The following is a 27,681-nucleotide window of genomic DNA, read 5'->3' on the forward strand; positions in this document are numbered from 1 at the left end:
GTTTGAGGATCAACTGATCTCCCGGCCAGCTCTCAGTTTAGTGGGGCCAGACATCATCATTGATGGCCAGGGCCTGAAATGTAATAGCTGGCTTCACTTCCATTGAAATCAATGAGACCGCTGCCTCCTATCGCACTTTCGGCTCTGCCTGCAATGAGGAACCGTAAGTGTAATAGGAGGCCGCACTTCCATTTATTTCAGTGGGAGTTAAGCCTGCTAATGCACTTCCTCCCCTGATCATCGATGACGTCTGGCCTGCTGCACTGACAGCGGGCCAGATGATCAGCTGATCATGGGGGTTCTGAGTGACGGAATACCCCTTTTAACATCGAAAGCGATGTCCTTACTGCCCTGATACTGTAGAGCAGTGCATTGTGTGAGTTAAGGTAATAGTTAATTGTAGTTTTTAATATCTGGATGTATGGAGGGGCGGTTGGTTATGGTGACGGGGGTCTGCTTTCTTCTTCCTATACTGGCGGCTGTCCTCTGGCGTCCACCCAGCAGATCCCACACAAGCGGCCTCCACATGGGATAAATGGGTGTTGTTGCAGAATATGTTTACTATTCCTATTAATTTGTTCGTGACGCCAGTGCTTTACAGCACGAAATGTAATGGGTGATGAAGATGACGAGTAAATCACACCAACCCAGGGTTTAGTCAAATAACCATAATTAATTGTTCTTATTCTTTTCTTTTTTGTGATGGAGATTGTAGCAGAAATGATATTGGTGTGCAGTACAGTCAATCCGCAGCAATAAAACACTTTTACTCCTTTAAATCCACAAACTGGTGACCTAATTGTATGGGCTTCCCTTTGATAGCCTTGTAATTGTGCTTAGGTATGGCTTTGACTCATGGTCTCCACATTAATTTGCCTCCGTTCAGGCACTGGCAGGCCATCAGGCCTTAACGAAAATTTGGAGCCTTATCTCTCCTGATTCTGAGGGAGGCGCTGCTGAAGGGGCCTCCTGACATAAGTAGCCTTCCCGGAAATTCTGATAATGGATGGTGTATGGTGAGGGGATTTTGGTGGTACTTATCCCTCTTCAGTGATCGCTCTCTTTCTCCCGTGGGATCAGCGCCGTCACTCTGCTGCAGTAGGCCGCAACTCGCCACAGGGTCTGGTGACTCTCCTGACGGGTTTCTGACAGGAATCCACAGGGCTCCGGACTCCTCCAACGTCCCGACAACCGCTTTCACTGCCAGTAACCCTCTCCTCACTATCCGACAACTGCATCCCTAAAACAATTACGGGCACGCTCCACTATACTGCTATCCTTCACTAAAACAGACTAACAGGCTATCACTATTCTATTGACACTCTCTCCTATACTGACATGGACTTCTCTGTTGCGCACACTGACTGACAACTGACTGGACACTCACTAACTGATCTCACTATTTATCATCTGACTATCTCTCTATACTTATGCCGGCTCCTACACACTGCATACACAGCACTCGAGTACAAGGGTCCCCAACTCCAGTCCTCTGGGACCACCAACAGGTCATGTTTTCAGGATATCCTATAGTAAGAACACCTGTGGCAATGTCTGAGGCACCAACAATAATTACATCACCTGTGCAACACTGAGGAAATCCTGAAAACATGACCTGTTGGCGGTCCCTGAGGACTGGAGTTGGGGAACACTGCTCTAGTACATTAAAGGGGTTGTCCCGCGGCAGCAAGTGGGTCTATACACTTCTGTATGGCCATAATAATGCACTTTGTAATGTACATTGTGCATTAATTATGAGCCATACAGAAGTTATAAAAAGTTTTTCACTTACCTGCTCCGCTGCTGGCGTCCTCGTCTCCATGGAGCCCGCCTAATTTTCGCCGTCTAAAATGGTCGAATGGCCAAATTAGACGCGCTTGCGCAGTCCGGGTCTTCTGCTTTCTTCAATGGGGCTCCGTGTAGCTCCGCCCCGTCACGTGCCGATTCCAGCCAATCAGGAGGCTGGAATCGGCAATGGACCGCACAGAAGAGCTGCGGTCCACGGAGGAAGAGGATCCCGGCGGCCATCTTCAGCCGGTAAGTATAGAAGTCACCGGAGCGCGGGGATTAAGGTAAGCGCTGAGCGGTTTTTTTTTTAAGTCCCTGCATCGGGGTTGTCTCGCGCCGAATGGGGGGGGGGGGTTGAAAAAAAAAAAAACCGTTTCGGCGCCGGACAACCCCTTTAACTATCTTCCTCTCTGTCTAACCTACTGACTGACTAACATTAGTTTCTATCTTTTCACAGGGATGACTGGCCTGACTCCTCTTTGTTCTCCTCTGACTGGACTCACTGACTGCACCCCCTTACTAGAGCAACTCACTGGACTGTCACCTCACAGCATACACACTACAGATGGTGATCAGCTGGCCATTGTAGGTTTGGCTTCAGAAACCCCTGACAATGGGTTGTTCTCATCGGAGAAAACTGAAGCCAGCGCTACATTTCCCCTGCAGTGCTACTTTTTATTTATTTTACACGTTTATATAGGGCATACTTATTCTGCAGCTCTATACATCACTTGATGTCCCCATGGGGACTCAGTCTAAGTTTATTTATTAGTATGTTCTTGTGCGTATGGGGGGAAGCAAAGTACCCATACAAAACCCACGAAGCACAGGGAAAACATGGTGGAGTTTGAACCAGAGCGCTGCAATGCAACAGTGCTAACTACTGAGCTAATATGCTGCCCCACATTACATCCCAGCTATACCCTGTGGTACCTACCATGAGTGTAGTTGAGCATCTCAAAGGGGTTGGCACTGCAGTTAAAAGCTGCTGGCAGTTGCTCCCTCCATATATCAGCAGCAGGATCCCCATTCTTGGAATTGGTGGGGGGTCTTGGCGGCCCCTTCAGGGCCCAGCAGTCAGGACAGATGAGGGAAGGAGAGTCTGCTGGCAACACACACAATGCTGGATAGTGAGAGCAGATGTTCTAAACAGTACTGGTGCATCTTGTCTCCACCAGAAATATGGGTGGAGAGCTGCACAGTGACAGGTAACACCTTGTTCACGCCCCCCCCCCCCCCCCAAACTCTGGATTGGCTGACGTTCTAGTCCAGGATCTGGAGCTTCCCTGCAGTTTTTTGTTTTTGTTTTTACCATGGCCATCCCGTGGCTAGAGGAGATGCAACAGGTCCTGCAGCAGGCGATGGTGGCTCCCTGAAAAGCAGTTGGAGCCACTTGCAGCCCAGAAACAGCTTGTTCACCATCGCCACTGGCAAAGCGGCTTCCAAGAGCTTGGCCGCCAGAGCCGTGGCGAGACGGGAGCATCGCTGATACTGTGGTCCTGCATACGTCAGTTGACAGCCAGGCCGCCTTTAGCGTTCGTTGAAGGACGGCAGCTGAGAATCCAGCAGGGAAGGCTGAAGGGGAGAGTGTCAGCTGCTGAGGCAGTAGCCTAGAAGGCCGAACAGCGGCATGCGTGACAGGAGGCAAAAAGGGCACATTATGGGAGGGCAGTGTAAAATCTGTCTGTGGGGCCAGATGCTGAGATGACAGGCCGCCGGGGGGGGGGCACTAACAGCGGGGCCAGAAGCTGAGATGGCAGTCCACCGAGGTAACAGAATTACTGCGGACCAAGGACTGCAGATGGGAGGGCGTCTGGTAGCGTACAGCAACCAATCCGAAGTTGTGGCCATCACCTGCTTCTCCCCTATTACTCAAGTCGCCCAACCGATCTTTGCACCCATTCTTCTGGTGGAGACCAGATGCACTAGTACCGTTCTGAACTTCTCCTTCAGCTAAATAGCATTAAAGTGTGTGTGTGTGTGTGTGTGTGTGTGTTATAATGTATAAACATATATAATGTGCATTTATTTGTGTGTATGGCATGTGTGTTTGATGTGTACATGTATACAGTATGTGTATAATTGCGTGTGTATATACATATTTTTATGTCAAAGCCTAATAAAGATCAACCAGCTCACTGGCCACATCCAAGCTTTGACCACGTGTGTCCAAATATTCAAAGCAGTGGAATGGAGAAAAGTTCCAGCTCACCAAGCAACTTAAAATAATGATCTTTATTAACAGCAATTAAAATCCACACGTTAAAGCAAGCGACCGCACTGAAACCCCGCTGACGTATTTCTGCCACTAACAAGTGTCCTTAGTGATCTGCTTTGTTGGAAAAATGGATTTTAATTGCTGTTTATAAAGATCATTACTGTAAGCTGATGGATGATCTGGATCTTTTCTCCATTACTTATCTTTTATGTACATATTGTAATACGCTGCGGGACCTTGGTTTGACTTCTCCCTCGTTGGAGAAATTCATGGCTGTATCAGCCCTGCATCGAAAAAATATTGTTCTTGCCGGTTCACTCAAATGGGTGTACAGGATAAGTCAATATTCACATTTGTGTTAGAGGCTCCAGATCTGGTACAAACTCCCAAGTGAAAATACCAAACTGCATGCTGCAAGCCCAATGGGGACCTTCTGGAACCGCTCCTTTCTGGCATGTGCTGAATGTGACAGTTCCACTATTCTTGTTCAGCACTTGTTACTAAGCTGAACAAAAAAACGGAGAAGTGCAGATGCAAAGCTGCAAACTGAGTAAAGGAAGTGGTGGTCCAGGTTATGCAGAAGGGATGCAGAATCGCATAAGGGCAAATCGGCATGGTTGTGTCAGTAAAAGTGTAATATATTCAAATATCTAACTGGATAATATATAATATACACACAATGCCAGAATTTGGGGTATTTTGGGTCACTCACCAAAAAATTTAATAAGTATCAATCAAAATAATACAAATAAAATCTATATATATATTATACATACACACACACACATATATATATATATATATATATATATATATATATATAATAAATATCAATATCAATATCTGTGTATAGATATACAATTTAACATTTTTAAGTACTAGAGCCACTTTCAGCATCAGCAACTCAAAGACGAATACATTGTCCTGGCAGAGAGCCACAGTGATATAAATGCAGCAACCGCGTATAGATCGGGTTACACAATTTTAACTGTTGCCAGGATGTCCTATCTGCAGATCTCGTACTTGCTGCAGCACAAACTGACCCGCGTGCAGTATCTGCCCCTCCACTCCGGGCACTGATCTGCAATGACATGTGTAAATACATTGTATACATTTCAGTGGCACAGCAGGAAAATAGGGCTTTTTAGCTGCTAACCGCAACAATGGTCGCCCTACGTTAATTCTCTAGAGGAGAAGACTCAGTGCATTCTCCTTTACTTAATAATGAATTGATGGGGGCATTCAGAACAGTTGACTGAATACCTAATTGACTTAAAGAGGCATGCGAAGCTCCCAGTATCACTAGAGGAGCTGTGAGCTCCGGACTCCAGAGGTCGACTTGGCTGTCGAAGAAGGAACATCTAAGACTAAGATCTCGGCAGTATGCACAAGACCCTTGTATCTCCAGCACAGAGCCTCTTGCGTGCCGTCCTGGGGGATTTCTATCAGCTGTACCTGATTCAAGTCCATCACCTCAGTTTTTGTTTTAGTAGGTTTTTTTGGAATCTCACTGAAATTTTTTAAATCTTTCCTTTTTTTTTTTTGTTTATATTGCATTTGCGCCTTCAGTTTTGGAGCTGTTTTGTTGTTTTTAGGCATTTTTATTCTCCCTTCTGGGATATCTTGAAACATCGTAACTATGGGACCCGGAAAGTGCACTTTTTATATTCCCTGGAGAGATTGGTTTTGAAGAAGATTAAAGGAGATTCATGCTTTTCCAAAGATCAGATAATGCTTTATAATATCCGTATCCACTTGGTTAACCCTGCAGTTGCCTTCCACAAATAGGAGAAAAAAAGAGAAAATTAAAGGATCCTGTATGGTTTAGGCTTGTTTTTTGCATAGTCACCGGCCAGACGGCGGCGAATGCCCATCGCGGAGTAACCTCTCACCGAAAGGTAGTGAGCGTATTGGAGATCTGCAGGAAGAGAAGACACCATGCAGGTTTCATTTGCTTGTTCGGAGCACAGTTTAAAAAGTCGGAGCGCAGACGATAGACTGAGCCGACAAAATGTCAGTAGCCCGAGCCTTGGAGCCAGGTCAAGATTCCGAACCGTGGCTATGGTCGCTCGAAGCCTGGGACATCTGTCAGTGCAAAATGTTCCAGCCCCTAGTGAATCCTGTTCGCGTCAGCCTGGAATGAAGTATAGGTATGGGGTGGGGAATGGTGTGTATTGGCTTAATCTCCAGCCATTCATTCATATATTTACAGATGTAGTGGAGCTGAATTTGTCATTCAAATCTTTGAGGCTAGATTGAGAGCTCATCAAGAGTTATTTTAATAGGTTTGTCTCTGTAAAACCATTAGGAACCCCTAATGTTACCACAATAAATAGTTTCTTGGCTTGGCATTACTACATCTGCCAATTTCAGCTCTGCTACATCAGTATATTCTGCACAATGGACTTATCCGACAGTTATGCTGCTACGCAATAAGGATCCTACTCTGTCTTTCATCAGTCAGTGGTTACATAAAATACAGTACATGACATTGCATATGATATTTGGAAGGCATGGGAGCAGACTGTTAGCTATTCCTGGGCAAGACTTGACTTATTCGGTGTAAGTAGTTGGAAAAATGAATATTTTAAGAATGAAGTTGATCATTGCATTGTTACAGTAGTCATTTTTGGCACAGCTGGGTTTAGGAAATGAAGCAGAGTCCATTTGTCATTTCAGATCATAAGGTTTGATTTTCCATAGTGATGCACGTAAAAGTAACTGCATTCAGCGCTGCTACATTTGTATTCCTGCTTCTAGAGCCAGGAAGGATTAATGAGGAAACCTTATATAGTTGCCATTCGTACTCAAGTACTCTCAAAATTAAACTTTGCTTTTGCATGTGGACAGGCTAGGCTAAGGTTATTGCGGTAATGCAACACAATTGCTTGGATGATGATGTTTTTTTTCTTTTTGATATATTTTTTTTATATAGATCTAAAATCTAAGAACTTTGCAAACTTTGCAGTTCTGTTCTAATTAAATGGCATATGCTGTGTGCAGTGTGTACTGTAAATTGCACTCGGGCCCTGATGATGCCACATAATGGCACACCCATATTATGGAAGGTAAGGGCCCTACTACAGATTTTGCATGAGCTTCAAGTGAAGCCTATGCCCAAAGTGGTTGCTGTGACCTTCTTGTCCGCCTGACTCTTCTGTCTGGTTACACTGTGTAAGGCCCCTTTTACACAGAACCGTTATGGTTCAGATTTTCGCGTGAATCTGAATGATGATCGCTCAGTGTAACTGCTGCCAGCGACTGAACGACAAATTGTTATTTATTTGCTTATCAATCGTTATTCAGTTTCTTCAGGCATTAAAATCAAACGATGTTTGGCCCATATAAAGAAGCAGTCGTTCATCTGTAAACGGTAGCCTGTTAGCCGTTAATGGAAGCGGGCGTGCGGAAGCGATCTTTGTCCCACTGCGCCTCTCTTCACTGAGCAATTATCGCTCCTGAGTGAAAACACAGGAGCGATTATCACCAGGAACAACTGCTGGACGCTTAAAAGGAGCCTTGTAGGAGTTTTTGGAAAGCAGGATTGCTGCCTGTGAAGGCAGATTTACAGGAATACAGAAAACCTTGGTGACATACCTGCTAGGAGAGCAAACTCCAATAATACAACAATAAAGGAAATTTGAGGTTTTCTAGTTACTGTTTGATGAATAGTCTAATTTACTAGAAGGCCACCTGCACCCGGGCGGGTTGGATTCCGCATGCGGAATCCGGCCCTGGCAGTAGCGGCTTCCACACCGACCTGCTTTCTTTTTTCTACATCTGCACGGCTCGCCGTCAGACATGCGCAGTACAGAGTTTTTTTGTTTAACTCCTGTTTTTCACACGTCATCACCGTCATCACACGTGCCTTCCATTGACTTCAGTGGGAGCTCTCTGCACGGAATCCATGCAAAAATGGAACATGGTGCGATTTTTTTTTTTCCTCTGCAAGTAGAAAATCGCAATTGCTTTCCGCTCGCATAGAGGGAAAAAGCGTTTCTGAATATCATGTTATGGGCAGTATTTGCTGCAGAATCCGCCTTAAATAGAGAACAGGATTTAAGTAATCAAATTTTGAACTGGGGCCCCCATCTGATGATTTTTTTTTTTTTGGATCATAGATATCTGGGTGCGAGTTCCTGTTTTAAACATTTTGATACAGTCAGGCTGGTGACACACTGCATTTTTGTATTCGAAACACTGATGTGTCCCCCAGTTTGGCCTTGTTACCCAGAATTAACTCAGTTTATTAAATTCACTGCACTGGGAATAAATTTAATTCTTTTTTTTTTATTTAAAGGGAACCGGTCACATAGAAAATGCAGTCCAATCTGCAGGCATCATGGTATAGAGCAGGGTGAGTGGAGCAGATTGATGTATAGTTCTGTTAGAAAATTTAAAGTACAACTTGTCATTTATTCATTTAAATCCCTGCCCTTTCACTGCTTGGTAGTCATTTGGGTGGTCCTAATCTGTGATTGACAGCCTTCGCTGTATGAGTATACATAGAGATAGCTGCCAATCATTGATAGGACCACCCAGATGACTATCAAGTATAGAAGGGCAAAGATTTACTGTAAATGAATGAATGACAAGTTATACTGAAACATTTCTAAACGGAACTATATATCAATCTGCTCAGCTCCTCCCTCTCTATAACATCAGGCCTGCAGATCGGGCTGCATTGTCAATGTGACAGGTTCCTTTAGAAATTTTAAATTGATGTCCTCAGTTTACAAACTTCTGCATGCTGCGTTTCCCCGCTAATAGGACCTACCCTGATAATAAGTCCTACCCTGATTTTCGGTGGAGGCTTGAAATGCAAGCCCTTCCCCGAAAATAAGCCCTAGCAAACAGGCATTAAAAAATTAATACTCACCTGGTCTGCAGCATCCCGAAGCCTCGCAATGGTCTCCGGCGGTGCTGCGGCAAACTGCAGTGTCCTCCGCTCTGACATCCCAGCTTCTTTCTGGTGACAGGGCTTTAAATACCCCGCCTCCAGCAAAGCGAGTGCTGTGATTGGATCGCGCTCCAGCCAATTACAGGCAGCACTTGATGAGCCAATCACAGCCATTCAGTGATATATGTGTGTGTGTGTTATTTAATATCTTTGAACGTTGCAGCAAATTTGATGAGTATGCATTTTCACATTTCTATTATAGTCAATTGCTGACATAGCATGAAACTATTCGTGTAACCTTTAAAAGAGATTGTATGAGATTACAAAAACATGGCTGCTACGCCCCAGAAACAGTGCTACTCTTTTCTATTGACTCTGCTTTGTATCTATTCCTAGGACCTATCTACAGTACCTTGGAGAATGGAGATGAGTAGCATAGAGCTACCATGTTTTTGGAATCTTGTATAACCCTGTTAACCAATGTTTGCCTCTTCTGCCGCTGTGATCCTTGAGTAGTAATTTATTTGGGATAGGATTGTGTGTTCCTATAAGTGTTGCGAGAGGAAATTTTAAATTGCATACTGGAAATACAGAATTCATAGCGCAGAAGTCTGAGAGAACTAAGAAGACCCCTTCACATCTGCTCGTATTTGATGCCTGAAGGACATAATTAAACTCTCTGCACAACATGGTCAGAGCAAAGGAACAAGCTTTGCCTCTCATTCAACCTCTGGCAGCTTTGCAAGAAAAAGGGGATTGGACGGCGTAATCTGATGATTCAGTCTAATACTTTGATGGACGTAACTACGAGCATCTGTTATTGCAAAACTCTCTCCTCGCTCCCCATGCTGCTGCTATGTGTGAATTTCTGATTAGTCGTCCGTACAGCTGATGTCTGAGAAATTACAATTACAGAACTGTAAAATAATGTACATTGTGTATTACCTTTATATATTGTTACGTTTTATAGCTACTTTTTAAACACAATTTTGTAGTTGACAATTAGAATGAATCTACCTATAAAGTTTTGTATAAAAAAAATTACAAAGCAGTACTGATCCTGGCTTACAATCTCTCTTGGCCGAATGCAGACGTCCGGGTCAGATTCCGACTGCGATATGTGACCTGTGCCACTGCAGTGACCACCTGCAAATACACCCGTGTGCATTAGGCCTTCTACTCCAGAGCTGCACTCACTATTCTGCTGGTAGTCACTGTACACATATATTACATTACTTATCTTGTACTGATCCTGAGTTACAACCTGTACTATACTCCAGAATTGCACAGCGCCTGGGAACTGAGGAACTGAGCACCAAAGATAAGATACTGTAATAATACCAGCGCTGGGGACACATCTGCTGCACGTTTTTTCATTGCGTCCGGCGCTCCCCTGGAGGAGAGCGCGGCCACAGCTGAAATAAAAAGAATGGATATGCTGCGGCCGGCAAACCCGCGCCGCAACACCAGCTTCTGCCAGCTTTGCCTCAACGGTTTCGCCGTCCTGTATGGATGAGACTCTTGAGGGGATAAGCGGCCGCAGGCGAACTTGCCGCTGCAAAATTCTGGATGGAATTTCCGCAGCAAATCCGCCCTGTGTGAACCCAGCCTAAGTGCTATATTGGGAACCTTAGAAAACTGTGTAGCAAAATAGCACAAAGGAAAACCGTTTCATTGTTACCCATAGTAGCTAATTAGGGGCTTTAATTTTCGTAGCACATTAAATTAAAAATGTAATATGTTCCAAAAAGTAAGGCGAGTCATTTCAACTTATTTTATTTCCTTGCTTGTAACAGAGGTTTAGGAGTAATACCTCTTCTGCTGAATGTAGAATATGAGCCATGATGTTTCTCTAAAGGGGCCAGCCCTGAATTGGGGGCCCTCGTAGGAAGCTTATCTCCCACATCTTCACAGCCTCATCTTTTTTAAGTCTACTTCACTTACTTATCACCATGCCCCACTGTAATCACTACTAACTGATTCATTGAGCATTTTTGAGAGTTGCTTTCCTAACCCATACATACATTGTTTTTCAGAAATCTTGGAAAGTCCGGCTTGAGGGTCTCCTGTCTGGGCTTAGGTAAGAAAAAATGTAACTTTTTTTAATTTTTTGCTGTTTTGTGGTGGTGGTGTCTTTTTTTTTTTACTTTTATTTTTAACTGATTCATATTTTGGAAAGCGATAATACACGCCTTGTCAAAAAAAAATCAATGTGCCTAGAAGAAGTTGTCGTTTTGTTGCAAAAACTCAGCATGCAGTAACATCTTGGGCAGATATGCAAATAATTAGAGCCTCAGGTGGCAAGACTGTTCATCTAATCATGCCACAACGCTAACAGTAGTTCTTCTCTTGGCCTTTAAAAAGGTACTCAGAGACTACTTTTTTGCTGTGGAACTCTTTTTCCGCTTGTGTAGAGCTTGTTGACTACTAGATGCCTCTATGATGCAATCAAAGAGATTTTTCCCAGCTAATAGAGTTGACAGGGGCGCATTATTGGAATGCCAGATGCTGGATGGTCGTATCAACAAATTGCCCGCCGCCTGGGCCATTCTCACCAGACTGATAGGAGGTGTTGGGACCAGTGGATGCATGATGGCACGCATACAAGGCAACCAGGCTCAGGATGCCGTAGACACTCCACCAATAGCGAGGATTGTCTGATCCTCCGACAGGCACGAGCAGCTCCAACTGTTTTGTTCATCATTCAGTGGCACCATCGTTACATGTCCCTGTATCCGTCTGAACTATTTCTGGGCACTTGACTTAAGAGTATTTGGTCTCATGGTGCTCACTAGGTGTACTGCCTTTGATACCCACTTATTGCCGCCTCTGTTTGCAGTGGTGTTGTGAATGGAGAAACCGAACTGCTACAGAGTGGAACCGAGTTGTCTTCAGCAACAAATTCAGCTGTAGTTTGGGCACTGGCAACGGCTGTGTTCATATCTGGAGACTCCTCAATCCTGCCTTTGCTGTGGAGCAGCACACTGCCCCCACTGCTGGTGTGATGGTCTGGGGTGCCATCACATACAACAGTCAGTCACAGATAGAAGTGGTACAAGGGAAAATGGCAGCTCAGCGATATATTCAGTACATCATGCAGTCACATGTGTTGCCTCCCATGGCAGAGCTTTCAAGAAACATTTAGCAGAATAATGCTTGGCCGCACACAGCAAGGGTGTCACAGGAATGCCTCCACAACATTGTCACACTTTTCTGGCCTTACTGTCGCCAGATTTATTGGCAGTAGAACATGTATGGGACAATCTGAGATGCCAACTTCGACAGCCTACGAGTTTGCATCTAGAGGCTCAGTTGCAGTAAATGTGAAGCGATATACCACAGGATACCATACAGAACCCTTCTGTATCACATCTTGCATCCAAGCTAGAGGCAACCCAACAAGGTATTAGAGCCTCCCTTCAAGTGTTATGATTTCTTCAATAAGTAATCACTTTGCTCTGATATTGTAAGAGAAAGCAAATCTATTAAATAGTTTTTTTCTCCAGTATATTCATGAATGAAAATGAAATGTCAGATGAGATGCAGAGTAAAAAAATCAATATTTGCTGATGATACAAAACTATGTAAAAAATATAGCACAAGAGGACCGAATACGATTGCAAATGGATCGGGATAAGTTGGGAACTTGGGCAGAAAAGTGTCAAATGGGGTTTAACTCTGATAAATGTTAAGGTTCTGCACATGGGAAGAGGAAATACATGTCACCATTACATACTAAATGGGAAACCACTGGGAAACACTGACATGGAAAAGGACTTCAAGGGTTTTAGTTAAATACAAACTTAACTGGCGCAATCAGTGTCAGGTAGCTACTGCCAAGGCAAATAGGATCATGGGGTGCATCAAAAGAGATCTAGGGGCAAGAAAAAATTGGCTTCTATATCATTGCAGTTTTTTGCCTTCCTCTGGATCAACAGGGGGTGGGGGGGTTAAAAGGCTGAACAGGATGGACATGTGTCTTTTTTCAGCCTAACTTACTATGTTCCTTATATCAACATTACAATCACAAATATTAAGTTTCATTCAATTCTGACAACTCCTAGGTGCTTGATTTTTTTTTTTTAATAATAAGTGTATGAAAAGAAATCCTACACTATCACTGAAGTGACAGCAAATTCAGGAGATTACGTCCTTAATATTATGTATGCAAGAGAAGCTATTTTGAATAGCTTTGTATTTTATGTTAGCAGTTTTTTTTTTGGCTATGCCTAATTATAATGAATATGTGTGTATAATCTCACTTGGTCAAAGGAGTCTGTCTTCTATTAGATTAGTTTTTTAGTTCTTTGTCAGAAACCAATTGCAGTCTATGATAACTGAATTATTAGATGTTGGATCAGATATTGTTTACAATGTGATATCCTCTCTTGCCCATATGTTAATTAATGTTTTTAAAATGAAATTTTCTGTGTATGGAGTATAAATTTATCCCAGCGTTTCATTTTTTGGCTTTGATTTTAATGAGCAGTAAGAATTTGGAGACTACTTTTGCGGAATTCAATCAATATAAATTCTTTTGCATGCATTTATTTGTTGTGGTGGTAAGGTTTCCAGAAGAGTTTGTATCTCTCTGTTTTCACTCCTAGGTTTAGCTTAGGGAAAAACAATTCTGTACTGCGTGAATTAGGCCTTAATTGAGTCTGGTAATTGTGATGTGTGTGGATATATTTAGTCTCCTTTTATAGGGCAACATATGTTTCACTTGGTATTAGTGTCTTTGTATTGACTTTAGTGTGTGCAACATGCCAAGGATTCATCCGAAGCAGCCAATAGTCTTGACATTATAGTATTTGTGTCTCCTACAGGAACATGGGTGACATTTGGAGGTCAGATTACGGATGAGGTAAGATACTTGGGGTATATATGACATTTTACCAACTTGCACGAACGGTTTAGAAAAGCAATTGTGTTTTAAATACATTTGCTGGCTTTTCGTCACGTATTTTTAACTACGTTTTACTTAGGCCGCTCTCACACATGCGTTACCAAAAACGCCGCATTCTAAATCATGGCGTTGTAGCACGATTTTGTGCAGCATTCTTGAACGCACCCCATCATTATAATGGGTGATGAGTTGCATTAAAAAAAGGACTAAAATGCACAAAAATAGAGCAGACCGCTTGAAAATTGTGGCATTGGAGCACTAGTCTGCGAAGCCACATTGAACTCAGTGGAGGTGTGGTAAAAAGCGGGTTGTGTGAGAGTAGCCTAAATGATTATTTGATTGTGTTTGCTTTTTATTCAGTTATTCACCCAGTCCCCTCTTAAGGCCCATTTAGACACCGCGATTATTGCTCAAAATTTGCTTAAAGGGGATGATCGTTCTCTTTCAGCACGCTGAAAGATCAGTGATCAGTTATCAGCAATTCACAGCGGGATACAGTTGATACTATTGTTATAGCTGTATCCTGCTCTCTGAACATAGGCGGGGTATGAAGAACACACGGAGCTCACAGTTGTATACCAGCTGAGCGCTCCGTGAACAGCCGGGGTATGAAGAACACGGCATACCCCTCTCGGAGCGCTCGGCTGTATAACAGCTGGGCCCTCTGAGCAGAGAACAGCTAGATGCAGAAGACAAGCAGCCCTGCTTGTCTACTGCATCCCCCGTGCAGAGCGCTCAGCTGTATTACAACTGGGTGCTAGGAGCAGAGAACAGCTGGATGCAGAAGACAAGCGGCCCCACTTGTCTTCTGCATCTCCCACTCGGAGCGCAAAGTGATCGCTCAAAATTTTCTTGCATAAAACTTGATAAATCTGACAAGGTGATGCACATTTTAAAAGATTTAAATAAAAGTTTAATTTTAGAAGATTTACGGTAAATAAAAGTTATATTTTAGGAATCCATTCAGTGAAAAATCTAAGAGTTGCACAGAGTTTAAAGTTTCAGCGTAAATCTGCTGTGCGCTCCAGTTGGCAACATTTTTGGGCCAGAAAACTGACCCAACACATTTGATAAATTATCCCAAACGTTCTCTAACATAATAATCTAATTTCCTTTAATAAGTCTCTTTATTAGTGGCTTATGCCGGGCTTACACGAACATATGGTAAAACATACATTTAACGACTTGATTTAATAAATTGAACACACCATTTATACTGCCACCCAAAAAACAGAATAAAAGTGATCGAAAAAGCAGTATGTACCCCAAAATGGTACCAATACAAAACTGCTGCTCGTCACACGAAAAATAAGCCCTCATAGAGCTTCATCAATTGAAAAATAAAAAGTTATGGGACTTTAAATGCAGCGATGGGACAATAAAAACGACAGAGTTATTATGCAAAGTGGAGAAATTAAAAAAATATAATTGTCTTTTATGATGGATGATTAACATTGTAAAAAAAAAAAAGAAACAATGGGAAAATTGAGGTGTTTTCTTTTTTTCTCCCTCCCCTCTAAAAAATAATGTAATAATAGTTCTACAATGCATTATATGGACCCAATATTGGTAGCAATACAAACTACAGCTTGTCACAGAAAAAACAAGCCCTCATACGCCCATGTCGACGGAAAGATAAATAAAAAAAATTATGGCTTTTAAAAAGTAGATAGTTGTCTAAAGCGGTACTAGTGTATCTTGACGCCACCGGAAGCTAAGGGTTTGACAGGGCTTCCATGGAGGAACTCCCCTGTCACACCCCTAGCTTGGATCACATGGATTCTGTCTCTACCATTCACTAAGCTTTTCAGTATGACCCACACTATTACCAGTATTTGCATGGCTGTACGCTTGGTTTTTATGAACCTGTTTGCAATAGATGAGGTTAAAATGCCTAAATTCGTTAATTAGGAGGGTTACTTGTTAGATCTAGGGAAGGGGATGAGCAGCTGTGCCAGCCATCCACAGTGAGAAGTGAGGAAGAATGGCCCAAAGAGCCAACATCGAGCAGGAGAGGGCAGCCCCTGTACACATTGGCAGTGCCCACTGAAAGTTTCTGGAATCTCCGATATGTATAGACAACCGCTTTACATTGTTAGACACGGGTCATGACAGGAGTCCAGGTACATTCACCTGCCTCTCTACTAACACGCATACTGCAGAGTGCTTGGCAAAGACTCCTCAGCTTAATTATTTATGGACCATTGTGCTGATCGTTTTGTTTCTACGGAGGCTCACAATGGAAGGATTTGCTTGCTCGGCAGCATGGACAGCTGGCAGGATTCCCTTGAAACCCACAAGCCTATGTTTATTAAGCTGTGTGGTTTTGAACATCAAACTATGTGACAGACTTTATAGGATTTTTTTTTTTATTATTATTTATTTGTTACATTGTGAATTTATTAAAACGACTTAATTACAAACATTTGTGTGGGAGACCTTGAATTTGAACGCAAAATAAGCTTGATGGGAATATTCTGAATTGCAGAATTTGGAAAAGACAGGACTCCCCCAGCCTTCCTAGCCTCCTGCATATATGATCCCAATTGTGCGTTTGTGCATTCTTCCCTTATCACTTCATATTAAAGCAGATGTGTCATTACCCAATAAGAGAAATATGGGTGCTAACTCTGTGGAAGCTATGGTATTGGCCATGTTGATAGTTACCCAGCTTTTCTTTAAACTGTTAGAACTAAGTAACACCAGAAGAGAAGGCGGACAGAAAAAGAAGGCGGGCAAATAAACGGTGGTTGATTCACTGTAGCCACTTCTTGGTGGTTGATAATTGCCAGGTGGCACCTGGACTTAATTCAGCAATTGGTAGTGATCCACATGCAGTTACAGCGGCTCAACCCCAACATGTAGGCTGAATTCTCACCAGCGTGCCCATGTTGCTACTGGAGAAATCGGGCATGAGACAAAACAAAAAAACTGCTATGCGATGTTCACAGAGCCCCACTCATTGCATAACATATTCTCACTCCTAAAAAACAGACCAGGCTAGGACATGCTGAGATTTTTTTACATTAACTGATGTTACGTGTGGAAAATTATGTGTGAATAGTCTATTGGTTGTTAGGAGTCTCTGTGCTGTCCAGGTCTAGTTCTATATAGACTCGGACTGCACACGGACCGAAATAAGGGTAGCTATACGCAGGAAAATTATCGTCTGAATAGTCCCTTGATAAAGCAAGTGAGGAGCGTTTTTCCAAAATGAGTCAAGTCCATTTTAAAAAATGTCGCGCCTCGTGATACAGTATGAATCTCTTGGCTTCTGTTAACATGTCTTCAAGGTGACCACCTAAAAAACACCTTGTAAAGTCCCAGTACAATCATACTTAATATAGTTTTTTTTAGACTCTTTTACAAAATTATATTTTTTTTAAGATTGTCTCTAAAACAATTCTTTGTGACTTGACTCCTTTTGGAAAAATGCTCCTCGAACGAAAGCAACAGTTGTTCCCAGGTGAACATGACCACCAGTGAATGAGAATTCATTCAATAGTTGCTAGTCATTTTGTTTCAACTTGCCTAAAAATTGTTGCTGGTTAATTATAGTGTGGCGCAGAGTGTTAAGGCAGCAGATATGCAGTCCTAAGCTCTCACTCACGACCTGAAGCTTGTGAGTTCAGTCCTTCCGAGGTCAGTAAAATGAATACCCAATTTGCTGGGGAGTAAAAGATGACTGGGGAAGGCAATGGCAAACCACCCCCCTAAAACAGTCTGCCAAGTAGACGTCACACTAAGAGTCAGTCATGACTCGATGCTTGCATCAGGGGACTTGAACTTTACCTATGGTTTGGTGTAAGCAGGCAGTTGTTTGTCTTTCAACAACTAGCCGATAAGCTAAGGCCTCATGTCAACGGGGGAATCCGTAGCGGGTCCCTCCTGCCCCGCGGACATGAGGGCTGAAAATAATAATTTACTCACCTCCCCACACGCTCCGGATCTTGCCTTTTTCGCGTCTTGATCTTCTCTCAGTTGCGCCGGATCTTCTTTCTTTGGCCCGGCGGATGTGCTCAGCACGCCGGCTGCGTGCCACGCGCATGCGCCGGGCACATCCACCGGCCCGAAGAAAGAAGATCCGGCGTGACGGAGAGAAGATCAAGCCGAGGAAGAAGGGAAGACCCGTACCGTCCGGAGCAGGTGAGTTTAATTCAGGCCCCGGGTCTCCTGCGGATCCGGACGGCTTCCATAGGCTTCAATAGAAGCCCGCGGGAGCCATCTCCGAGGGAGACCCGCGCCTGAATGGAGCCTGTCCGGATTTTTTTCCTGCCACATGGGGTGCGGATCCGCATGCGGGAAAAACGCTGCAGATTTTAAATCCGAATTTGCCCGTGGACATGAGGCCTTACAGTTGCCAGATGGCAAATTTTATTGAATGTGCTACAATGACTAGGAAATTGAACAAGTCTCTCTGAAAAAGCGCGTGCAAGCAACATACGTATCTACACTTTGGCAACTTTTTTGAGCAAATATTCAGACGATAGTTGTCCCATGTAAAGGGTCCTTTTGGAAGAGCCAAGTATCATTTTAACGAGCGAGTAACGTCGCCCTAGCTTGTTCACTCTTGTGCAACCCATTTGGAACGAGCCAACGATATATCTGCCTGTTTAAGGAGAATTGTTCAGTATCGTTCAGTCTTTCACATTTGCTGTATACGAAATGATAAGTGAATGAGCCAACGATGGGTTTTATGCCTGCATAAAATGAACGAAAAGCGAATGATTATCGTTCATCATTCAGTTGTTATCACGTGTTTTGACCGAACGATTATCATTCCCTTTTTCTCGTTTTAACAGTTTTTTGAACCAGAATCGTTCCATCCAAATGCACCCTATGGAATGGATGAGATGATCCCATCAGATGATATAGGTGACAGAGTAGAGAGCTTGAAGATAGTGGGGTACTGTACTTTGCTATTACTTTCAGTCCCATAGACCTGTAAATGGAGCAATGGTGTGAATAAGTGACCACTGTTCCATTTATTGTACAGGTTGCTCTGGACTCCCATTCTCGTGATTATAGGGGTCCCAGTACTCGGACCCCCAGCAATCCTACATTTATCATCTACCCTGTGAATAGGTGATCAATACTGTTGAACTATCCCTTTCATAGGATATACCAAAACAACCCCCTTGGCCCCTGGATGGGAACTGAATATAATGATGTGTTTATATATTTTTTTAAACTTCTTCTCTTTTTGTGTTGTATTTCGGTTGGTTTCTGTAATACGCTGTACTCTACGAAATAAGGGATGAGTCTGTAAGATTGCAGTAACATTTAATTCTGTGACAACTGGATTACTCAACTAGGACAAACTGTAATCCCAATATCAAACACGTAGATCAATCATCCCAAGCAATTGTATACTCTGCCGAGTCAGTTCGTTTTACATGGGAGATCATATTACCTGGAGAACGGGGTTCAGATTAATAGCCGGTGATGATTTTATCGCATTCCATCTGTTTGCATTGTGTGAGGTCTGTGCGCATTGTAATGGCGTTAGTACCACAGAGACACTCCTCGTTAATACATAGTGATAATCTTCCCATATCTAAACACAAGTCCAGTGATCAGTATCTGGATTTACTGGAAAGGTGCTTTTAGACGGACTATCGTTCAAAAAAATCATTCAAACGAGCAAAAGTAAACGATGATCGTTATGTCTAGATGCGAACCAGCGATTAATGAGAATCGTTCGCTTGTTGTTCATGTTATGCAGGCATAAAAACCATCGTTGGCTTGTTCACTTATTGTTCAGTCTTTCACATTCGCTAATACAGTGAATGTGAAAGACTGAATGATGCTCGTTTGAACGAGCCAACGATGTATCTGCTTGTGTAAACAGGCTACAGAAGAGCCAACGAGCTAGTGGTGACGTCACTTACTCGCTCAAACGAGAATAGGCCCGTCTAACAGCAACCCGACTCCGTGATATTTCCCTATTTACATTCATATAATAAGTTGTGCATACTTTGCTTTATTATCTTGTACCCATTTATGTTCAGCCATGCTGTTTGCTCCATTCACATCTAAAGCATCCAGACATGTGACCTAGTGGTTTAGATCTGTGTAACTTTCATCTACATTCCATAGCACATTGCTCACACAGGAAGCCAGCAGAATTCTGAATTTAGCTCTAGATCTGACTAAGGGCTCACACCCACTGGCGATCCGACTTCCTGCGATGCGAGAGTGAGTGCAAACGCATGATAATGAAACCAATGATTTTCAATGGTTTCATTCTCATTTGCGATGTTTTCAATGTAATCTCGCATCGCAAAGAAGAATGGGCGATATCGCTCATTGTTGTCAATGGGGCCAGCGGCAGCAGCGCTAGCCCAATTGAAAACAATAGGGAGAACATCGCGCACCCCTGACACAGCTGTGGCAGTGATGCTTTCCCATTTCTTTCAATAGGGCCGGCACTGCTGTGGCCCCATTGAAAGCCGTGGGTTTGCAGAGATGATTGTCGGGGATGGGCTTGAAATATAAGCCCTTCCCTGGAGAGAAAAAAAAAAAGATTAACTCAACTACAAGAGCCGTCCGGCTCTTCTCTCCGTCCCCGGCAGTCATCTTCTCTTGTCTGGAGGCCAGGGATTGAAAAATCTCCGCCTCCAGAAAGCGCTGCCTCTGATTGGCTGAGCGTTGTGGCCAATCAGAGGAAGTGCCCAGCCGTCCTTGAATAACAGCTGAGTACTGCCTCTGATTCGCTGAGCACCCAGCCAATCAGAGGCAGCACTTTCTGGAGGCGGGGAATTTTCAATGGCCGACCTCCAGAACAGAGAAGAAGACTGCCAGGGCCGGAGAGAGGAGACGGGTATCACCACATTTATAATGACCTAAGTACACTGAACTATGGAAAAAAGAAACCATTAAAAAAACGAATGCCAGAATAACTTTCAATTATTCACCTCTAAGAAAAACTAAATTAAACGCGATGGAAAAGTCACATTTACCTCCAAGATGGTACCAGTGGAAGCTACAATTCATCATAAGCCCTCATAAAGCCCCATTTAACAGAAAACATTGTATGGCTCTTTTAGTGCAATGATGCAAATATACTTTTTCTGACTTATATTTTTTCTATATTATTTGTTTTTCCTGTGCCTAAAATTGCATAATATACGCACAGTGTTGCCGAATATCCTCTTCGGCCTCCCCCACCCAGCATCCGACAGGTGATGTTATCACCTCAGAAGGCTTGGCATGTTCTATGGGCTTCTACAGCTGATTTACAGGATGTCACTGATGATGTCTCTGTCAGGCCTTCTATTGGCTGCAGCTGTCACATTGGTAAGTAACCCAAGTGACCTCTGCAGCCAAAGTAAATAGTGGACCAGAGCTGGTGACGGGTGGCAGTGGGGAGGTGAGTAATTAGTGTTGTTTTTTTCATATATATCTCGTCTCCCTTCTGTTACCAATATATAGAATAATCACAAAATGCCTCTAATTCTTTTTATTAGGCTAAATAGTAAAATTTTCGGAATAGACATTTGGTATTGTTGGAATCTTGCTAATCCAGATAATAAAGTTATCATGCTCTTTATACTACACTGTGAATGCCCTAAAAACCATTAATAAAAAGCAATGGTAAATAGCTGGTTGCACCCCGAAACTGCCCAATTTCGGCGACTGCTTAATATTTGTTTCCAGGTGCTGCTTGTGGGGAGTAATGATGCCTACAGAGGCTTGTAAGGGGGAGTTAGAGGCTGGCAGTTGTGACATTGTCACATTCTACAAGTAGAGACTTCATGATCATAAAGCGCTGCATGTTCAGTGTCTCCTCGGAGTCGCCTCCACAACGTGCACCTGTGTTTTGATGCAGAATCATCTTTTCTATGTTCTGCTATGTAAACCCTTTTCTCTTGTTTTGATGATTGTTCATATTTTTCATTGCTTCAGCTGTTTTGAATTCCTAACCCGCACTGCGAGCTCTTAGTGTTTTACTTCTCATCTCATTTTTCCACTTATAATGGAAAAGTCTTCCATTTAACAATAAATTAACTGATGTGATCTGCAGAGGGTCACTGTGCGAGAATGTATTTCTTCAATCCTTATGTAACTTGTCCCCCAGTATATAAGTCAGCTAGTATTACCTTGTGACTGTCAGGGAATTGCTTGCTTGTATGTGACTCCTGTGGAGAACAATCTCTAACACCAGAACTCCCTGTATGGTGGTATTATATGGGCTGTACCATACTGGGTTGGGGGCCAAAAAGTTCTATCACAGTTACTGATGATGATTAGTAGCTGCCGTCAAAGAGTTATAATGAAGATGATGGATCATCCTTCCTGACTATATACTTACGGCCTTTATTTATTTAGGTGAATATGGAAGGTAATGATAATTAAACTGTCCTCCCAGCAGGCAGAGACAGTACTGTGTGTATCGCGTAACTGAGAAAGAAAAAGCAGGGGAAAATTTTAAAAAAACAAGATGGTGCCTGATATGTATCAGACAGGAGGAACGCTGTATGGAAGTGAGTGCCTGTCACGCTCTGGACATCTCCTATGTATATTGCAATCAGGTGATGGGTGCAGGGATGGAAAAATGTCTTTTCACCGGATCGGCCCTTTAACTATATATCAATAATTCACTATGTATGTCAGGCGTGCGCAAAGTTTTTTCAGCCCTAGGCTATATTGCCAGATTGTAATTTTTGAAGTGGGCATAATAATCTGGCTAAAAAAATACGTTGCATTCTGTCATAGCCAAATTGTTTTGTCATATCTGCCATGACACCCTGCAGGGTGATGATGTATGTTACCATGTAGCCCCTAACTACTGTATGTTTTACTATATAAATCCCTGAGGCTCTTTCATCAGTTTCTATTCTACCCATGTGCCTGGCTTCTTTAGTGAAAGATATCTTAGTTTTATGCATTCTTTTCTGTTTGCTTTCATAGATTTTAAAATGGCAAAAACAATTCAAAAAAAGTTGGTGTTCTGCACCCATCAACTTGTTTGCTGTTTTTTAAAAATGTCCATGTTTTTATTTTTTTCAGATGGCGGAGCAATTGATGACTCTGGCCTATGACAATGGGATAAACCTCTTTGACACGGCGGAAGTTTACGCTGCTGGGAAGTAAGTGAATTGTCGGTCTACCAGCCTACGAGTGACCTCCCTCAATAGACTCTGTTCACAGCAGTCTCTTTCCCTTTTCGTCGAACAGTAGTGCAGTCTGTAGGGCTATTGCTGCCAGCAAAGATACAAAATCCCTGATAGAAACTTGATGGATTCCATCAATGGAATCAGTGAGAAAACTGCATAGTTGTTATGCTCTGTTAATTTTACTAGCCTGTTAGCTCTAGTTGTGGTACCTCTATGTGGAAGTAGGAAGCATATACAGATGTATACAGATCAGCCTCCTATTGGCAGCCACAGGCAACTGAGACAGAGAAATGGTGTTACCATGTTTCCCTGAAAATAAGCCCTAGCATAGTTTTTCAGGATTTGTGGGGAGGCTTGAAATATAGGTGAAGTTCATTAAAAAAAGTCAATACAAATGCATTAGGTTTATGAAAAGGGCATTTTTACAGTGCTTTGAGTCACTTACCCAGCAGACTCCGTCCAGGTCCTCCCCACTGCCCCTCTCGGGCGTGGTTCCCACAGTCCTCAGAGGATCATTTTCTGATCACGGGATACATAAATCCTGCCTGCACGATGCCATGGCTGTGATTGGTTCTTCGAGCTCCTCATTGATTGGTTCTTTAAGTGCAGCATTGAGTGGCTGAGCAGTACTCTAAGAAGCAATCACAGCCATCACTTCATGGAGGCCGGATTTATGAATCCCATAACTAGGAAGTGATCCTGCGTGGGTGTCAGAGGACTGCGGGAAGCATATATCTATATTACACTCAAGTTCGGCTCGAACAACCAATTAGGTTGAATCAGGGAACCCAAACAACCAATAAGGGTTGAATCAGACAAGCCAAACAACCAATGGGATTGCTGGAATTGTGAATCAGAACCAATGAGATTGCTGCAATTGCTCCATAGTGCCGAACTTCAGTGTAATATAGATATATGCCTGCGGGAACCGTGCTGGGGCTCTGCAGAGCAGTGGGATGGATCTGGACTGAGCCTGCGGGGTAAGTGACTCGACTGACCTGCATCAAAATAAAACATTCCCTGAAAATAAGCCCTAGTGCATATTTTGGGGCGAAAATTAATATAAGACCCTGTCTTATCTTTCCTACATACCATGTTGCCCCAAAAATAAGTACACTATATTGATCATTATTAGAACACTTCTATTCTTTTTATGTTGCTAATTTCTTAGGATTCAGTTCCTTGGCTCTTTTTTGGATAAATAATAATCCAAGCATACTCCTTCTTCTAAGACTATATAAAAGGTAATTGGGTTATACAATGTGGTTCTCTATAACCATTGTAGGGCAGTGATGTTTGACCTATTGCTCTCCAACTATTGTAAAACTTCAAGGCACACTGGAAGATGTAGTTTTTCCTTAAAGGGGTTGTCCCGAGGCAGCAAGTGGGTCTATACACTTCTGTATGGCCATAATAATGCACTTTGTAATATACATTGTGCATTAATTATGAGCCATACAGAAGTTATAAAAAGTTTTTTACTTACCTGCTCCGTTGCTAGCGTCCTCGTTCCCATGGAGCCGACTAATTTTTGGCCTCCGATGGCCAAATTAGCCGCGCTTGTGCAGTCCGGGTCTTCAGCAGTCTTCTATGGAGCCGCTCGTGCCAGAGAGCGGCTCCGTGTAGCTCCGCCCCGTCACGTGCCGATTCCAGCCAATCAGGAGGCTGGAATCGGCAGTGGACCGCACAGAAGAGCTGCGGTCCACGAAGACAGAGGATCCCGGCGGCCATCTTCAGCAGGTGAGTATGAAGACGCCGGACCGCCGGGATTCAGGTAAGCGCTGTGCGGGTGGTTTTTTTAACCCCTGCATCGGGGTTGTCTCGCGCCGAACGGGGGGGGGGTTTAAAAAAAAAAAAACCCGTTTCGGCGCGGGACATCTCCTTTAAGCTAAAGATCACCACCAGAAAATTACATCTATGCCAGCTATGACATGATATAGGTTTGAACTATAATTTACGCCAGTCACTGTTGTAATTTGTAGTAAATATGTCACACAGGGAAGGCCCCGCACCCTTTCGCTAAACTTAACTTTTCAAACAGTGGTGAGACAGGTGTAAAAAAAAATAAGTCATGCATTTTAGAGTAAATGCAACATGCATCAATATTTGCCCTGTTTTTCCCCACCAGAATATTGGTGCACAGCAATGATAAATCCCCCCCCAATGGCTGATATCTGCACATCTCCAGCCCGCTACACTTGATGTTCACCACAATTTCCTCTTTGAAGTAAAGTTAATGCGCAGACAAGAGATTACGATCTTTAATTCCCTCTTGTTCTAGCTCATCTGTACATATTCTACTGCATCTATCCCCATAGTTTACGATCTGTCTTCTCGCTGTATCCATATTAGTGCGTTTCCAGACTATCTACATTTAGGAGATCTAACACAATGCACTCTGTGGAGATCAGTTTTGTCTGTTTCTACTGAAATATTGCATGAAAATACTGCTGAGTATTTCCTCTACAGGCCTCAAAGGCAAAAAAATGTACGGCTTTTTTTTGCATAGCTCTCTGTCTATCCTTCTCTTTCTATTTCTTTTCCCTGTCGATATCCCTATCTCATTTAGCCCTTATTTAGAGGGGTTATCCTGGTTTTACAAGGTGATGGTCTCTCCACATAATAGGCCATCAATATCTGATCCACAAACCAACATTCCTACCATTAAAGGGGCCCCAGCTGCTTCAATGTTCACATCTGCCATTATGCTGAGTATAAACAGGATCCTACTGGGATGTAAACATTGAAGCAATGGTAGCACTCAGTTGAGCACCGCGGTCCCTTTAATCAGCTGACTGGTGGGAGTCCTTGGGCAGCAGACCTCCAGCAATCCGATATTTATGTTCTAACCTAAAGATAAGCCATCGCTTTCTAAAACCCAGATAATCCCTTGAAAAGGTAATCTATCATGAGAAAATTACCTATTCTTTATTGAAGGTTTTTATTTTTTAAAGTAGATCTACCATCAAATTCCAAATGAAAAAGTTCTGCACAGAGGACGTTTTCGTCCGGTGGGGTCCTTTCAGCACCACTTGGTTCCGTCACAAAACGGGTCCATTCGTCAAAGCTTTTTCTTTTTCCTGCTCCTTTAACGGTGCAGAAAAACAGAATCCCCAAAGACAGATGTGAACATAACGTAAAACATATCTCTGCTGGTTACAGGAGCTCAGGCAAGATGGGAGCCCCCATAATTCTATACAGAAAATAGTAAAAACAACAATTTACCATCACAAAATAAAAACAGGTTAGAAAAAAAAAAAACATTTGGCTTATTTACTATTCAAAATGCAACAGTTTTCTGACACAAGTAACACCAGAAAGCTGTCTTGCGTGCTTTGCCCCACATTTGCTATATGCTTTTAGCCACTTTCAGACAATTTTTCCGAACTGTCCAAAAAAGTGGCATGGCTTGAATTGCAACAAAAATTGTGCCAAACAGCAGCAAATTGCACCAAAATTTTAGCTCAAATTTTGGCTTTATCTAAGCCAACTAGTAGGCAGTTTAAACTTAGACTAGATAGTTTTAAAATTCGATTAGATTTATTATTTAGTAAAGCCACCATAATAAATCTGGCACCTTTCAGGCTGTCTAGTCTAACTTGACACTGTCTAACTTTTAGACGGTATTAGTACATCAGACTCACTGTGTCAGGATCTGCTTTTAATTAGTTAAAAAAATCTCTAGGAAGTATATGAACTTTTAAAGAGCTTTCTTGACCTCTCTGTTTTAGTAAACACTTGTATTCCCTATTTTTTTTTTATTGCTGCCTTGTAAAATTCCTCTGTTATTCGTCCTGCAAAGGTCTGACTATATGGACAATTAGGTATTCGAATTGATCTTGTCAATATGGTGCGTTCCTATACAGTCTGGTACATTCATGACCGATTGGATAGTGTTGTTGTGTGTCGAAACACATTAGTTTGAAGGGAAATGGTATTACTAAGTTGCCAGTTTGATTCATGCATTTCCAGGAGGAGTAACAGAGGAAATTCACACCAGCACCACTGATTGGAGAGTGTCAGACTCTGTAGGCACATATCATAGTGACAGAAATGGTAGCACCTGCTTAATCAAGCTAGACAATTGAATCTTACCATATATACTCGAGTATTAGCCGACCCAAGTATAAGCAGAGTCAATAAGTTTCACCACAAAGAACTGGGAAAACTTATTGACTCGAGTATAAGCCGAGCTATACTTGAGTATATACTAGGTAAAGAAAAACCCGCAATACTCCCCTCCCAGCCGGCGTCTCTGTCGCCGCGGTGCGATGGTCTCCCCGGCGATGCGGCAAGCTGCTTCAGACTTCTCCCCACTCCTATCTACCTGCACGGTTTTCAAATAACCCCACCGTCAGCGCTGTGATTGGATCGCGCGCCAACCAATCCCAACCGGCGCTCGATAAACCAATCACAGCCATTCAGTGCTGTAAATGATCGAGCCCCGGTTGTGATTGGCTGGCGCTCGATCCAATCACAGCGCTTACCTACACAGCGCTGATGGCAGGAGAATTCAAAGCTGGGCAGAGAGATGACAGTGGGGGGAATTCTCAAGCAGCTTGCCGCACCGCCAGGGAGACCATCGCGCCGGGGACACAGACGCAGGCTGGGAGGGGAGTATTGCAGGTTTTTTTTTTTTGTTTGTTTTTTTTTAACCTCACTCGAGTATAAGCCGAGGAAGGCTTTTTCAGCTTAAAAAAATGTGCTGAAAAACTCGGCTTATACTCGAGTATATATGGAACATTTCCAG

At 43.0% G+C, this 27,681-nt stretch overlaps 1 protein-coding gene across 7 annotated transcripts in view; it reads left to right on the plus strand.

Moving 5' to 3' along the window:
• Positions 1 to 27,681, plus strand: part of KCNAB2 (potassium voltage-gated channel subfamily A regulatory beta subunit 2) — a 198,788-nt gene that overhangs the window by 132,071 nt on the left and 39,036 nt on the right. For 5 of the 7 annotated variants that reach the window (XM_066607305.1, XM_066607304.1, XM_066607307.1 and 2 more), the window contains 3 exons: positions 10,943 to 10,986; positions 13,733 to 13,770; positions 22,825 to 22,904. In XM_066607305.1, the coding sequence (XP_066463402.1) occupies positions 10,943 to 10,986; positions 13,733 to 13,770; positions 22,825 to 22,904 (162 nt within the window). Of the gene's footprint in view, positions 1 to 5,944; positions 6,157 to 10,942; positions 10,987 to 13,732; positions 13,771 to 22,824; positions 22,905 to 27,681 lie in introns of those variants that run through there. The other 2 variants (XM_066607302.1, XM_066607303.1) reach the window with 1 other exon arrangement.

The sequence above is a fragment of the Eleutherodactylus coqui genome, chromosome 6, assembly GCF_035609145.1.
Source record: "Eleutherodactylus coqui strain aEleCoq1 chromosome 6, aEleCoq1.hap1, whole genome shotgun sequence".
In the NCBI taxonomy this organism is placed as follows: Eukaryota; Metazoa; Chordata; class Amphibia; order Anura; family Eleutherodactylidae; genus Eleutherodactylus; species Eleutherodactylus coqui.